Here is a 16,008-nt window from a genome sequence, read left to right as displayed (position 1 = left end):
GGGCTTAGGTGATTCTCTTGCCTCAGGCTCCCGAGTAGCTGGGACTACAGGCGCCTGCCACAATACCTGGCTATTTTTTTGTTGTTGCTGTTGTTGCAATTTGGCTGAGGTGGAGTTTGAACCTGCCACCCTCGGTATATGGGGCTGGTACCCTACCCACTGAGCCACAGGCACCGCCCCATTCTTAGTAATTTCTAAGTGGAAAATAAACAAATTAGAAATCATCACTTAGACAAAGTTACTTCAGAATGATAAACCTGGAGGAAAATTAGAAGTGTTTGGCTTTAAAGAGAGAAGACATGAGGGAGAGAAAGAGCAGGCAAATCATTGCCTTCAGTTATATATAGGGTTGAGTGTGGAAAAGTCACAAGACTTAGGAGGCAGAACCTACCCAATGAGTCAGAGTCACAGGGGTGCAACATGGCTCAGACCAAGGCAGAAGAGTCTAACAATTAGAGTATGACAAACAAGAATGAGCCATTCAGGTGGAGGCGGAGTTCATGGAGCCTGAGGTAGCACAGTGCTACCTCTTAAGGTCCACGTCCAAATTGGTCCTTCCCTATTCGCACTGATGTGAATAGTGCTGAAACCAACTCCATGGCCTTTGACAAAGCAGCAGACATGACACCAGGGCCTGAGCCATGGGGTGTAAGTGAAATACACAGTGTTTGGAATAGTATGGTGCCTGGCATGTTATGTCTGCACTAACTCAAAGTGAGACAGAATCCTCTCCAAGGTCTCTTCTAATTTTGACACTTTATACAGAAGTTAAAATCGCTATAACTATTACTTCTGATGATCATCTTCAGTAATAAAAATACACATACTTAAAGGTAGGAATGACAGAATTCATCTTTAAAGACATAAATAGTTGGATATGCTTTGGGAAACCACAAAGAACAGAGGCTGTCACTTACATAGACACATAAAAACCACAAAAATTAAAACTAAATATATTCAAATAAGTCATATCCTCTCTGGTGCATGTGGTCTGTTTTCTGGGATGAAGCTATTTTAAAAAGGAGACTCAAACTGGGCTACTTCACCCACTCAGAGCAAATTAAATTATTACAATTAGATTACTCATCCATGCCTGCCAGCTACCCACCACAACCAGAAACTTACTTTTTGTGTGCCAAGGGCCTGGATATTCTGCCATGTTGCTACAGGTTCTGTAGCTATGTGCCACTCTGGGTAAGTTTTCGTGAGTAACTTCACAAAGGTGGACTTTCCCACAGCTGCAATGCAAATGGCATGCATTGGGATGCTTCCCAAATTAGGGTTAAAGGAGAAGGCTGTTACCAAACTCTACCACAAATGCCTAATTCAAGGGAACAAGGATCAACTTTTCTATTGTAATTTCAATACTCTATCATTGTAAGACTCATGTCAGGCCATGATAATCAAAGTTACCACAATGAATACGGGCAAAAGGGAGGTAAAATTCCCCCAAGATTTGATTTGCAATTTCCAGAGGCAAAGAGATTTTAGTATCAGTTGAAAATGTAATAGAACCATCCAAAAGTACATGAAACCAGCTAAATGAAGTGTACAGCTTACGTCACAGTTCTATTTGTTCTATGTCTGTGTCAAAGTAACAAGTTTATCAATATAAAAAGTGAAAATGACTACAACCCTCATTCATTCAACAAATCTAACAAATATTCACAGAGTGCTGACTGGATTGTCAGGCACTGGGGGTACAATGCTAAACAAAACATAGAATGGATTTTGCCTATCAGAGAGCTTACACAGGTGATAGATAATGAACAAACACACAATTAAGTACTAACGAATTGAGTTAAATGTTAGGAAAGAAAAATGCAGGTTGGCTCTAATGTAGCTCAGGAAGTGAGGGAAGGCTCCTCTGAAAAACTGACATCTGAAGTAAGACTCCAAAGATAATAACCCATGCAGTGTGAGTACCATGAACAAAGGCCTGGAAGAGAGAAAGAACTTGGCACACAAAAGACAGAAGTAAGAAGCCCCAGGGAAGCCAGTATGGCTACAGCATGGGTAAGTGATGGGAGCTGGCTTAAGATGAGCATGGCCATGCAGACAGGTAGTTCAGGGCTAGGTCACACAGGGCCTTTGTAGCCATGGTTAGAAGTCTGAATTCTATCCTATGGGCAATGGGAAGTCAGTGACAACAGCTTTTAAGTAGGGAAATTACAAGATTTCTCTTTCTTTTTTTTTTTTTTTTTTTGTGGAGACAGAGTCTCACTTTATGGCCCTTGAGAGAGTGCCGTGGCATCACACAGCTCACAGCAACCTCCAGTTCCTGGGCTTAAGTGATTCTCTCGCCTCAGCCTCCCAAGTAGCTGGGACTACAGGCACCCACCACAGCACCCGGCTATTTTTTTGTTGCAGTTTGGCCGGGGCCGGGTTTGAACCCACCACCTTCGGCATATGAGGCTGGAGCCCCACTCACTGAGCCACAGGTGCTGCCCTCTCATTTTTTTTTTTTTGCATTTTTTTTTTTTTTTTGGCCGGGGCTGGGTTTGAACCCGCCACCTCCGGCATATGGGGCCAGCGCCCTACTCCTTGAGCCATAGGCGCTGCTCCAGATTCCTCTCATTTTTAAAAGATCACTCCACTAGCTGTGTAAGAATGGGCAGAAGCAGAAGCAGACAGACTAGCCAAAAAACAATAGAAGCTTGGATCGGGGTGATGACCAGGAAAGTAGTTGTTGCTTTGAGAAATATTTGGAGATGAAATATTCATGTTATCTTTTCCTATTTACCTGACTTATACCTCCCTGAGCTCCAGACACACTATTCAAAAGCTCTCCAGACAGATCCACTTGCACATCCCACAAACACCTCAAAGTCACTATATTCTTTCAATGAATTTACCACCTTTCCCAAAAAACGGAGCTTCCTCCTGTATCCCAGACTTCAGAGTATGGTGGCACCAACAACTGTCAGAGCTTCTTTCTCTTCTGCCAAACTTTAAGCAGCCATCAAGTCCTTTTGCACTTGTTTTTAAGTATTTCCCATTTGTCCTTTTAACTCTCTTTCCCCTCTATGCTCAAGACCAAGCTCTCATCATCTCTCACCTGACTTCAGCTTATTTTCTCTCTAATCCATTCTCCATACTTTAGCCACATTGAACATGACATAACACTGTTTAAAATCCTTTGACAGTTCCTTACTGCCTTCATGACAAAATCTAAGTCCTTTACTATGATCTGAGATACAAGATCTAACCCCTACACATACCTCTCTGGCTTCACCTATGCACCTGCTGGACTAAACTCCTTGCAGGTCCAACCATCTCATGTTCCCTCTTGCAGACGTGACTTTGTATATGATTTCTCATTTCCTGGAGCACCTCTTCTCCTCACCTGACCAACTCCTACTCAGTCTTAAATGTTCTGCTCAGATGTACCTCCTATGTGAAGGTCGATGCCTCTAAGCTGGGTTATCTAACCCTCCTTAGTGCTTGGCCTGGTAGTCAGGGTAAGATGCGACCACTGCAGAGATGGGGCTCCTGCAGGGTAGAAAACAAATTCTAGCCTAATGACCTAGCTGAATGAATAAAACACACGACATGTAATAATTTCACTTCCCTCTGAAACCTACATTTGTGAAAACCCAAAAAATGGCTGTAGAGGCTCAATCTCCTCTATCAGAAGTGGTCTTTTTCTCAAGAGAAAGAACAAGGGCAACCTCCCAGTCAATTCTATCAGCCACTCAGGATTACTGATCAGGAGTGCTGATGTCTCAGCACAAGAGCCCACACATCCAATATTATGTGACATTTACTACACACCACCCCAACTCCTCTCTGAATAGACGGGTGAGAACAACATGAATTTGTGCATTTTGTACAGTCATGCTCATCTCTCAGTCCCCACCTCCACCCAACTTGCAGTACCTTTTAACATTTGCTCAGCCTCTGCTCTTCCCACACATCAATGATTAAATGCCCTCCCCTGCTCTTCTAGGCCTATCTCTAAATCCTTTGCCTACCAAGCTTACAGTCCTACCTCTTCCATGAAGTTCAGAACTTCTCTAGCTCACACTGAATTCCTACCATACTGATTAGTTACTAATTACTTGAGTTTGTATATTATCAGATACCTGACTACTCTGAATAGGCCCTAACTTAAAATATTTGGTCCAGGTGGTCAATATTTAGATCGCAGGTTGGTTAATAAGTCTAACCCATCGTCTCTGCCTATAGACAGAAAAGTTATTTTAATTACTATGAAGAGATAAAGGTAGATGATTCGTCAGATGGCTGTGATTGAATAATTGTTAGAATTACTTCAATTTTAAAGAAGTTAACAATTATGCAAAACAAAACTGTTGCATATGTAAAGAGCTCTGACGGTTAGGGAGAGCATACTTCACCTCAGAGGTCAGACATTACTGGTTCATTAACGGCAGTCAGGACACTGAGAAACTGACTCATGCAACTTAAACACACAAACCCCAGAAAGCAAACAAATACATGTAATGGAAAATACATAGTTTCAATGACTGGAACAATCACATATAATATCCAAGGCACCATGTACCCCACACCCTATTACAAGGCTTCTGGAAAGCCAGTTTAATAATCAGAAGTCAGCTTCAACACAGAATGACAAATGCCGGTGGAAGGTCCTGAGAGCTGTGCCAGCCACATTGCTGGGGCTCTGACAGTCTAGATAATTCAAGACAGCAGTATTTCTTTTCTTTCTTTGGAGACAGAGTCTCACTCTGTTGCCCAGGCTAGAATGTCATGGCATCAGCTTAGCTCACAGCAACCTCCAACTCCTGGGCTCAAGTGATCCTTCCACCTCAGCCTCCCAAGTAGCTGTACAGGCACATGCCATAATGTCCGCTAATTTTTCTATTTTAGTAGAGATGGGGTTTCACTTTTGCTCAGGCTCATCTGGAACCCCTGAGCTCAAAGGATCCTCTCATCTCAGCCCTGGCCTCTCAGAGTGCTAGGATTACATGTGTGAGCCACCCATGCCTGGTCCAGATTAACTGTTATCTTTCAATACAGTCTTTTTTTTTGAGACAGAGCCTCAAGCTCTCGCCCTGGGTAGAGTGCCGTAGCATCACAGCTCACAGCAACCTCCAACTCCTGGACTCAAGTGATCCTCTTGTCTCCGCCTCCCAAGTAGCTGGGACTACAGGCACCCACAACAACGCCCGGCTATTTTTTGGTTGCAGCCGTCATTGTTGTTTGGCGGGCCCAGGTTGGATTCAAACCCACCAGCTCAGGTGTATGTGGCTGGCGCCTTAGCCGCTTGAGCCACAGGCGCTGAGCCCTTTTAATATATTCTTATCATCAACCTTCCCTTAAGGCCTTGGCTATCAGTGTTATATGTGCCAAGTTTAAAAAAAAAGGTGGGTGATACTTTCTTAGAATTTCTTACTTCAACATGTTGATTTTTATTAGCTCTAGGATTATCATTCTACAAGCTGGACTAAAGAGTTCTATTATTTTTTTATTTTTTGTAGAGACAGATTCTCACTTTATGGCCCTCAGTAGAATGCCATGGCATCATACAGCTCACAGCAACCTCCAACTCCTGGGCTTAAGTGATTCTCTTGCCTCAGCCTCCCAAGTAGCTTTTGACTACAGGCGCCCGCCACGACGCCCAGCTATTTTTTTGGTTGCAGTACAGCTGGGGCCGGGTTTGAACTCGCCACCCTCAGTATATGGGGCCGGGGCCTTACCGACTGAGCCACAGGCGCCGCCCTAAAGAGTTCTATTATTAATGTTCATCTTTTCCTAAGCCATGGTTTTCTCTCCCCACCAATTTTTATATAAATTACAATGTCTGTTATAGCTATATAATACTAAAATCTAGTCGTAGTGTCCAATTAACACTCAAAATAATATATTCTATTATTTTAAGTTTAATACAGTTGTATTTCACAGGAGCTTCTTCAGTATACTATCACCTACAGGCAACTTCTTCTCTTGAACAAGATGGAAAATTATGAGAAAAAATTCAGTTGTAAAATCCTTTACCAAAGTCAAAGGCAGTAAATATAAAATGATTATCTTTTTAAAAAAAATTTTCCAAAGAAAATTTAGTCTTTATTTCAGGAACTATATTTGATTTTTCAGTCAGTCGACAGATGTTTATGGTGTAGGTACTATAACTAATATGAACTAGGCTAGAGTTTGCCCTCAAGGAACTTATACAACACTGAGACTAAGTACCCAGGACCAAATGGGTTCTGAGCCTAAAAGCGTTCTAGGCAAAACAAATAAAAACCAGTCAGTAGGCTTAAAAGAAAATGTATATATTTTACCTTGATTCTTTTCATGAGAAACTGTTTATACACACACACACACACACACACAAAAAAAAAAAAAAAAAAAAAAGAAAGAATAAGAAAAAAATTCCTCACAGCTTCCAGAGTATGATCCAACATTATTTGTTCAGCACAAAAGACCCTCACAGACCCGGCATGCCTTCCTCCTCCACTCTGCCTACCAGGTGATTCATCCTTCCAATTGTTGCCTTCTCTGTGAAGGCTCTTTGAACTCTCTCCAGCTCTACTTCATCCCTAGACAGAGTTAATTACTGCCTGTTCTGGTTTACCAAAGTATTACACTGTAATTATTTGTTCACATGTCACTCTTTACAGCTAGACTGGGAACTCATGTTTTCAAGATACAGAATGAACCTCATTCCCTTTGCATCCTGAGTATCTAGCCAGGTACTGAGAAAAAAGATAGATGGAACGAAGTGAACCACAGAAAAGAAAGAATGCACTCTACAGTGTTTGAAATAAATGGCTTCTTTCTTCCCTCAGGATTCCTTACCCAATTGTTTTACTCAATAAAAGTAAAAGACACATATTAGTTGGTGTGTGACACACCTCTTGGGGATGGGACACAATTACTTATAAGAGGGACTTTACCTAACAATTGCAAGCATTGTAACCTGGTTCTTTGTACTCTTAATGATTCCCCCCGCCCCCAAAAAGGGCACATATTAGTGATGTTAAATCACTAACTTTGAATGCTAGAGGAAGCACGTTATTAAGGAAGCCCTCTGCTTTATATACAAGTCTCTGGACTAAAAAGTGTAAAACCGTTTCCTCTTCTCTGGTTGCATCTTTGAAAATAAAAAGCGAGAATGCTCTGAATTGACTCACTGACAATATTTCACACAGCAATCCTTTCTTCAATTTGGGTTTGGAATCATACAATGACTGGCTTGGGAAGACAATACAAGTTAGTGATGAACAGTCTTAAAAGACGAGTTCGGTGGCTGTTGCAGTAATCTTATTTTTAGATTTTCAGTGATTCTAGGTACAAAGTTTTTGCCTTTCAATCACACATTGCATATGGCTTCATAAGTCATGCTAGATGTCATTAGTTGCTACTTCACTGATCCTCTTTCCTTACATGTCGCTGTCTGCACCTTCAGAATCATAACAGGAGCTTCTTAAATATATATTGCCTCTAGGCATTTTCTTCTCTTGAACAAGATGGAAAATAATGAGAAAAAATTCAGTTCTAAAATCCTTTACCAAAGTCAAAGGCAGTAAATATAAAATAATTATCTTTTAAAAATAAATTCTTCCAGGCGGCGCCTGTGGCTCTGTCAGTGAGGCACAGGCCCCATATACCGAGGATGGCGGGTTCAAGCCCGGCCCCAGCCAAACTGCAACAAAAAAATAGCTGGGCACTGGGGTGGGCGCCTGTAGTCCCAGCTACTCCAGAGGCTGAGGCAAGACAATCACCTAAGCCCAGGAGTTGGAGGTTGCTGTGAGCTGTGTGATGCCACGGCACTCCACCGAGGGCCATAAAGTGAGACTCTGTCTCTACAAAAAAAAAAAAAAATTCTTGCAAAGAAAATTTAGTCTTTATTTCAGGAACTACATGTGATGTTTCACTCAGTCAATAGATGTTTTATGGAGTATGTACTATAACTAATATGAATATGAATAAACTGAAGGAATACAAGAAAAGCCCCTCTAAACACACTTAACTTCAGTTAGAATAGGAGTTCACCTTCCCTGCTTAGGTTTCCTGAATAGGTATGTACTCTCAATCTGGTTGTTTAGGGATGCCACTATTAGAATTAAGAATCAAGAATCACTAATTCTTGATTTAAAAAGTAGTTTAATCTATTCCCTCTGTGGGTACCAATGATTAACTTCCACATGAATATCACAGCACAGAATTTAACAATCTGGTAAACACTGAATGAATACAAGTAATCTGGCAGGGGGTTAGGTGCCAGTGACACAAGTGGTTCTGACCCAGGGAAGATGATGAATGTACAATCTCCAAAGTCAAGTGCAGCAGCAGTTCTGAGTACAGAACCTTATGTCAGCCCACAGAGGAGGCAGTGACTAATTCTGTCTGGAAAGTGTCATCAGGGTGTGTGGGGTGATGAAGAGTAGTGGAGATGAAAGTAAAAAGAGTCAGATTAAGGACCCCTAGTCCACTTGGCATCACCTATTTCTTGGGCAACTGTACTTCCAAAGCTTCAACAATTACCCCACAGTGGGCTGCCACATCTGAAATCTCAGCTCCCACCTCCAGAACTTCCTGACTTCAGGTGTATGTTTTGTTGTTTTTTTGAGACAGAGTCTCACTTTGTCACCCCTTGGTAGAGTGCCATGACATCATATTTCATAGCAACCTCAAACTCCTGGGCGTAAGTGGTTCTGTTGCCTCAGCCTCCCAAGTAGTTGGGACTACAGGCGCCCACCACAGTGCCTGGCTATTTTTTTTTTTTTTTTTTGTAGAGACAGAGTCTCACTTTATGGCCCTTGGTAGAGTGCCGTGGCCTCATACAGCTCACAGCAACCTCCAACTCCTGGGCTTAAGCGATTCTCTTGCCTCAGCCTCCCGAGCAACTGGGACTACAGGCGCCTGCCACAACGCCCAGCTATGTTTTGGTTGCAGTTCAGCCGGGGCCGGGTTTGAACCCACCACCCTTGGTATGTGGGGCCAGCGCCTTACCTACTGAGTCACAGGCACCGTCCTATTTTTTTTTTTTTTTTTAAGAGATGAGGTCTCGCTTTGGCTCATGCTGGTCTTAAACTTGTGTGCTCAGGCAATCCATCCATCTCGGCCCCCTAAGTGCTGGGATTATAGGCGTAAGCCACTGTGCCCAGCCTTCAGGTGCATGTTTCAATCTGCCTCAGGACATCCATCTCTGTATGCCTCACAGATCACCCTTATTTCCCCAGACTGCCTCTTCATTTCCACACTTAGCTTTTAGAGTCAGCATCCAAATTATAGACCTCAGTGTTGTCCTCCTGAGCTCCCCTTCATCCCTCACCTCCAAGTGGCCACCATCTCCTATCAATCTCACTTCTAAAATCTCTTTCAAACCATCATTTCTCTGTCCCTCCACTCCTTCTGTTCTGGCCTGCATCTTTCCTCCAATTACTACAATAGCCACGAAACTAGTCTATATATTCTAAAAATGTTCTAATTCCTTTATTAATTCAACCAATAAACAAGATGCAAGGGACTATGGGGATTGCAGCAAACAAGACACACAAAGAAAGCATCTGCTTTGTGAAGCCTTCTTTCTTTTTTTTTTTGTAGAGACAGAATCTCACTTTATAGCCCTCGGTAGAGTGCCATGGCATCACACAGCTCACAGCAACCACCAACTCCTGGGCTTAAGCGATTCTCTTGCCTGAGCCTCCCGAGTAGCTGGGACTACAGGCACCCGCCACAATGCCCAGCTATTTTTTGGTTGCAGTTCAGCCGGGGCCGGGTTTGAACCCACCACCCTCAGTATATGGGGCCGGCGCCTTACCGACTGAGCCACAGGCACCGCCCTGTGAAGCCTTCTTTCAACTCACTCATTCTAGCCAATTTCCTTTAAAAATTAATCTGGTAGGCTCGGCATTAAACTCCTTACATGGTCCACAAGGCTCTTCAATATATGGCAAATCCTACCCTTCTAACCTCTTGTTCTGCCACCCTCTCACAGGTCCCCCAAACTCCAGGCACATCCAACTACTTCTCTTTTATTAAAACTATACGTGTTTCTTCAGTCTTCAGCAAATTTTATTTCTAGTGCCTGGAACACTCTTTTTCCTCTTCATCACCTTAGGAATTCCTGCCCCAGGGATTCTGAGTTTCCATGCCCAATCACAAATCTTATTAAACAGTATGGTAATATTATATTTAGAGTATATTTCTCTCACTTAGTTGTGAGCTCCTTGAAGGACAGGAGCCATATCCCATACACTTCTGTGCTTAGGTGGGTAGACTCATAGTAGGATCTCAGTAAACCTCTGTTGCACGGGAAAGCAAGAAAGAAGCATAGAAATCTGGCTAGGTTAGGAAGCAGAGGTCAGGAAAAAGGGATAGGGAGTTCACACTTCACCTGATGACCTGTCCAAAGCACTTATTTTGTGAAGTACCATGGTTCTTTCTCTGAGCTCAAAGGACAGAGCTTCCCTTAGGGGTGTATTTCACAAAATACAGAGCAGAACACCTTTAAATAATACCACCAGGCAGGTAGCAGGATCCTCCTTTCTCATTCCTTTCAGTGTTTCTGATTTGGCTGGAGAAAAACACAAAGTCATGTCACTTTAAATTTATGACCACTAGGGCGGCGCCTGTGGCTCAGTGAGCAGGGTGCCGGCCCCATATGCCAAGGGTGGCGGGTTCAAACCCAGCCCCGGCCAAACTGCAACAAAAAAATAGCCGGGCGTTGTGGCGGGCGCCTGTAGTCCCAGCTACTCGGGAAGCTGAGGCAGGAGAATCACCTAAGCCCAGGAGTTGGAGGTTGCTGTGAGCCATGTGACGCCACGGCACTCTACCGAGGGCAATAAAGTAAAACTCTGTCTCTACAAAAAAAAAAAAAAAAAAATTTATGACCACTAACTTCAAGTGGTCAGCAACTAAAAAGTTCTCTTGCTCACTCAATAGACTACGTTGTGGCTCTCTCCTTGAACTCCCCCTTAGCTAATGATCTTTCTTCCTCTTTCACTGTGAAAACTGACATGACCAAAAAACTTTCCCCAAGTTCCCACCACATCCATTCAAGCTGGTACTCACATTTTGCCATCCCTGCTGTCACTAGAGATAAAGCCTCTTAACTAAGGCTAACATCTTTTCACTAGGCTAACAGATCCCATTCTTTCTGGCTTACTTAAAAATCACTCCCCCAATTCTATTCCTCTCCTGATTCACCCATTTCCTCCCTTTTCTTCTAGACCATTTCCGTCAGCTTACAAACATGCTCTAATTCCTCTCACAAAAAGAAAAAAAATGTTTAGATTCTCAAACATGCTTCTAATTTCAGCTACCACTTCATGACTGCCCTTTCTAGGAAAACTTCCAGATAGTTGTCTTAACCCACTGTCTCCAATTCCTCACCTCCCATTCTCCTTGAACTTATGCCAATCAAGCTGCTCTTACCACTCCTAAAACTTATTTTTTAAGTTCACCAAAGACCTTCATTTACTTAAACAGTATAACACAGTTGATCATTTCTTGCCTCTGAGCATTTTCTTCACTTGGCTTTCAGATTAGTTCTTGTTTTTGAGACAGAGTCTCAAGCTGTCGCCCTGGGTAGAGTGCCATGATGTCATAGCTCACAGCAACCTCCAACTTGGGCTCAAGCAATGCTCTTGCCTCAATTTTTCTTTTTTTATCTTTTGAGTCAGAGTCTCAAGCTACAGTCCTGGGTAGAGTGCTGTGGCATCACAGCTGACAGCAACCTCCAACTCTTGGGCTCAAGTGATCTTCCTGCCTAAATTTTTCTATTTTTAGTGGAGACAGGGGTCTCGCTTTTGCTCAGCCTAGTCTCAGACTCATGAGCTCAAGCCATCTACCTGCCTCGGCTTCCCAGAGTGCTGGGATTACAGGTAGGAGCCACCATGCCTGACCTCTCTTGTTTAGTTATTCCTTCTCAGTCTCCTCTGTTGGTTCAGTCCCATCTCCCAACCTCTGAACATTTACATGCCCCAGGCCTCAGTCCTTTTCATCAAATGCGTATCATCTCCTTGCTTTAAATACATTTGCATTTATAGCTCCAGTACAGGAAAAGTCTGAATTCAGGACGCGTATACCCAACTGCCTACTCAACACCTCCACCTGGATATTAATAGGCATATAAAAAAACCACCACACTTAAAACCAAAATCTTGAACCACACATATCTGTTCTCAGTCTTTTCCATTTAAGAAAATTGGAACTCCCATCTTTCAAGCTGCTCAAGCCAAAATAATTGAAGTAATCATTGACCCCCATCTTTATACACTCTATATTCAATTTGTCATAAAATTCATTTGGCTCTACATAAAATGTTAACTAGAATCCAATCACTTCTCAAGACTTCCACTATAAAATTCCACTTAAAATGTAACTAAATTCTAGTTAAAATGTAACTAGAATCCAATCACTTCTCACCACTTTCACATAATATGACTTATCACACTTGTTACTGCAGTATCTCTTAACTAACATCTACTTTCAGCCTATCAGCCAGAGGTAACCTTTTTATAATCTACGTCAGACCATGTCACTATAAATCCTCAAACCTTCCAGTGGCTTCTCATCTCTATCAGATGAAAAACCCATGATAAGGCCTATACAATCTGGCCACCCCTCATTCTCTGACCTCACTTCCCTCCATTCCCTTCCTTGCTCACTCAATTCCAGCCACAATAGTTTCCCTCCTAGTCCCTGAACTTTCCCCTTAGGGCCTTTCTACTTTGCTTTGTAACATCCTATTCCCAGGTATCCAGATGATTCGCTCCCTTACCTTCTTCAGGTTTTTGCTCAAATGTCTCTTTTCTCAGTGAGGGCTTGTTCGATTACCCTATTTAAAATGACAACTTCTCTTAATCTATTATCCCTTATGGCTTAATTTATGTTGTTTATTGTCTATCTTGCCCTATTACGAGTTCCAGGAGAACAGAGATTATTATTTGTTCTGCCCACAGCTGTACCCTCAGGGCCAAGAACAGTGTGCGGGCATACAGATGTGGCTCAAAGGGTGATTTGTTGAAATGAGAACTTTTGCTGTTAGAGTATCTTCAGTACTCAACACTTGCTAATCCCCTTTCAAAGCCCTGTGCCTTAGCAGGTGAAAGTGTTGAGTCAGGATTTAGTAACATTAAATTTTAAGAAATGTTTTGGTTTCACTTTGCTTTTTGGTTACTTTTTATTTAAGATACTGGGTTTCCACTCTTTTTTTTTTTGAAACAGAGTCTCACTGTCAGCCTCAGTAGAGTGCTGTAGCATCACAGCTCAGCAACCTCCAGCTCTTGGGCTAGGGCGATTCTCTTGCCTCAGGCTCCCAAGTTGCTGGGACTACAGTAGCCCGCCACAATGTCCGGCTATTTTTGTTGCAGTTGTCACTGCTGTTTTAGCAAGCTGGGGCTGGGGTTTGAACCAGTCACCCTCGGTATATGGGGCCGGCGCCCTATCCACTGAGTCACAGGCGCCACCCCAGGGTTTCCACTCTTGCAGCACAATTATTTTTAACACATTTTTTTTAAGTTTTAAAAAGTGAGTTCCTTCTAAGAAAAAACTTCAGAAATTGCAACTAGCACAGGACATTGCAAAAATAGTGATAGTGGTATTTATATGACTTAAGTTTAGAAACTCTTTCAGAAGAGGGATGCCAGATAAAATACAAGACTCCCGGTTAAATGTGAACTTTAGGTAATTTTTTTTTTTTTTTTTTTAGTATATGTCCTAAATACTGCATGGGACACACCAAAACTTATTTGTTATCTTAAATTCTATTTTTTAATTGGGCATTAAATTAAAAAAACAATTCTGCAAAATCTGGCGACCCTATCTTAGGAGAACAAGGAAATTGCACCCTGATTGTTGTATCCATTTCAATCTATTAGGACAAATCAGTTAAAATTCTTGTCCTATTTACCTACTGCGGGTCCCTGTGGGCGGGTACGGAGGGTCCGAAAAACCAAAAAGGCAAAGACCCGCAGTGCATTCTGGGAGGAGAAAGGCCCAGGCATCCTAGAACAAGCCCGCCAGCATCATCAGATAAGGAGGGGGAGGACAGGGTTCTGGGCCCAGCTCCCTTTCCCAGCCTCTCAGTCTCCCGCGTGGCGGAGGCCAAGGCATGGCAGCCGCTTTCTGGGCCTTACCGATGTTGCCTTCGATGGACAGCCTTCGGGGCCCGCACCCCGCATGTAGGCCCCTGGAAGAGGGAGCGCCCTCGAGTGGGCTCTGGGCCATGTGACAAAACGGTGCGCGAATTCGACTTAGAAAGACGCGGCCCGCAGCCATCCCACCCACGAGTAGCACAGCTATCACTTCCGTAAAGAGTATTTCCGCTCTAGGTACAGCTGTTCCCGCACGCCAGCGCGCCTCTGACGTCAAGAGATCGGCAGGCAGGAAGTGGGTGGAGTTGAACTGACAGGGAGGGAGGGGCCCAAGGGACCGCTTTGTTCTCGCGATGTTGTACAGAAATGTAGCGAAACGTAAGTCTTGCAGTTCTCGGGTGCTGGAGGCTATTATTTGGAGTTGCCCCTTTGGGGTCTCGTTCCATTGCTTTTGTTCGCTGGACAAAAAGCATTTTAAAAGATCCTGCAGCCATCCCACGCCGCGACACACCTCATTTTTGTATAATTTTAAAGTAAATTATAGTATTTAACTAAAGGACAAAACAAAATAATTGTAGTTCTAAAAGAGGTTTCTTTTTTTTCTCAGGTGTGTGTTGTCTGTTTTTGTCTCTCCTGGAAATTTGGAATTGGGACCAGGAAAATACAACATATTGGGGAGCAGAATTACCTCCCAATTACTCAGGAGAATGAGGCCACTTCCTATTCCTGGGGTGTTGTCAGATACTCCTAGGTATACATGCAAAAGAAACGCATATTTTTCTTTATCAAAAGACATGCAATATTCCTAATGAACACTATTCAGTATGGTTTAAATCTAGAAACTCCCAAACATCCATCAATAATAGAAGGAATAAAATACATTGTGGTATAGTGACATAACTGGAATACTATATAGCAGATATCCTCAAACTTTTTAAACAGGGGGCCAATTCACTGTCCCTCAGACTGTTGGAGGGCCGGACTATAGTTTAAAAAAAAAACTATGAACAAATTCCTATGCACACTGCACATATCTTATTTTGAAGTAAAAAACAGGCAAAACTAATTTCTGCCTGTTCTTTGTATAAATGGAATTATATAGTAAGTACTTCTTTCATTTAGCATAATATCTAATCCAGGTTGTATGAAGTAGCTATAGTTCATTCATTCTCCTTGCTATATAGCAGGCGTCCTCAAACTGTGGTAGGCAGGCCATGTGAATTGTATTTGTTCCCGTTTTGTTTTTTACTTCCCCAATATGCCCCTGCTTTCTATCTTCTTGCCAACTCCTAAGCCAGGATGATGACATTGAGGTCCCTGCACTTCCCCACTGGGCTCCCCTGTCTTCAAATGGGCATGTCTGCGAAGGCTCCTGGACCAGGTAGGATCTAACTGGGAGTGTGAAGGCTGGGACTTGGCTAGGTGGAAAGAAAGTGCACAGGCAGAAGAAAGGACTAGTTCTGCCACCAGCTCACTGGGAAGCCTACTAAATTAGCTTTAAAATGGGGAAGACAATAGCACCTGCTTTATAAGGATTTTTGGTGAGGATTAAAAGAGGAAATCTATGTAAAACTCTTAATCCAGTACCGAGCATGTTGTAAGCACTCAATAAATGTTAACTGTTATTATTATTCCCTTTTTCTCATAGTATTTTGTGGTTGTCTTTCTTTTACCTCATAACATTGTCTTGTCTGTATGTGTCTATCCCGGTCTTTATATGGGGAGACCCTGATGGGCAGGAATCATCTTTGTGGAAAACACAAATCCCAGTGGCCTTACCCAGCAATTCTGGATGTCAAAAATTCAGTAAGTACTTATAAAATTAAGCAGAACTGACCAAAGACAGGAGGTGGGGAGAAATAAATAAGAATGGAGGGAAGGAGGAGAAGGAGGAAGAAGAGGAAAGGGAGAAAAAGAAAATATCCTTCTTAAGAGTGCTGCTTCTTTATTAATTAATTTGTTTTTTGTTTATATGTGA

General features: G+C 42.6%; 1 protein-coding gene across 5 annotated transcripts in view; it reads right to left on the bottom strand.

Annotated features, from left to right (window-relative positions):
* The window catches only part of DGUOK (deoxyguanosine kinase), a 39,547-nt gene extending 25,260 nt beyond the window's left edge, over positions 1-14,287 (bottom strand). For 4 of the 5 annotated variants that reach the window (XM_053588305.1, XM_053588304.1, XM_053588307.1 and 1 more), the window contains exons 1-2: positions 14,073-14,281; positions 1,126-1,238 (exon numbers count right to left, since the gene is read on the bottom strand). In XM_053588305.1, coding sequence (XP_053444280.1) covers positions 1,126-1,238; positions 14,073-14,214 — 255 coding nt within the window. In that variant the 5' untranslated portion in view covers positions 14,215-14,281. Of the gene's footprint in view, positions 1-1,125; positions 1,239-14,072 lie in introns of all 5 variants that reach the window. The other variant, XM_053588308.1, reaches the window with a different exon arrangement.
* Positions 14,288-16,008: the final 1,721 nt, after the last annotated feature.

The sequence above is a fragment of the Nycticebus coucang genome, chromosome 4 (genome assembly GCF_027406575.1).
Source record: "Nycticebus coucang isolate mNycCou1 chromosome 4, mNycCou1.pri, whole genome shotgun sequence".
In the NCBI taxonomy this organism is placed as follows: domain Eukaryota; kingdom Metazoa; phylum Chordata; class Mammalia; order Primates; family Lorisidae; genus Nycticebus; species Nycticebus coucang.
Note: the sequence above shows the minus strand (reverse complement) of the source record. Positions and strands in the feature narration are given on the sequence as shown.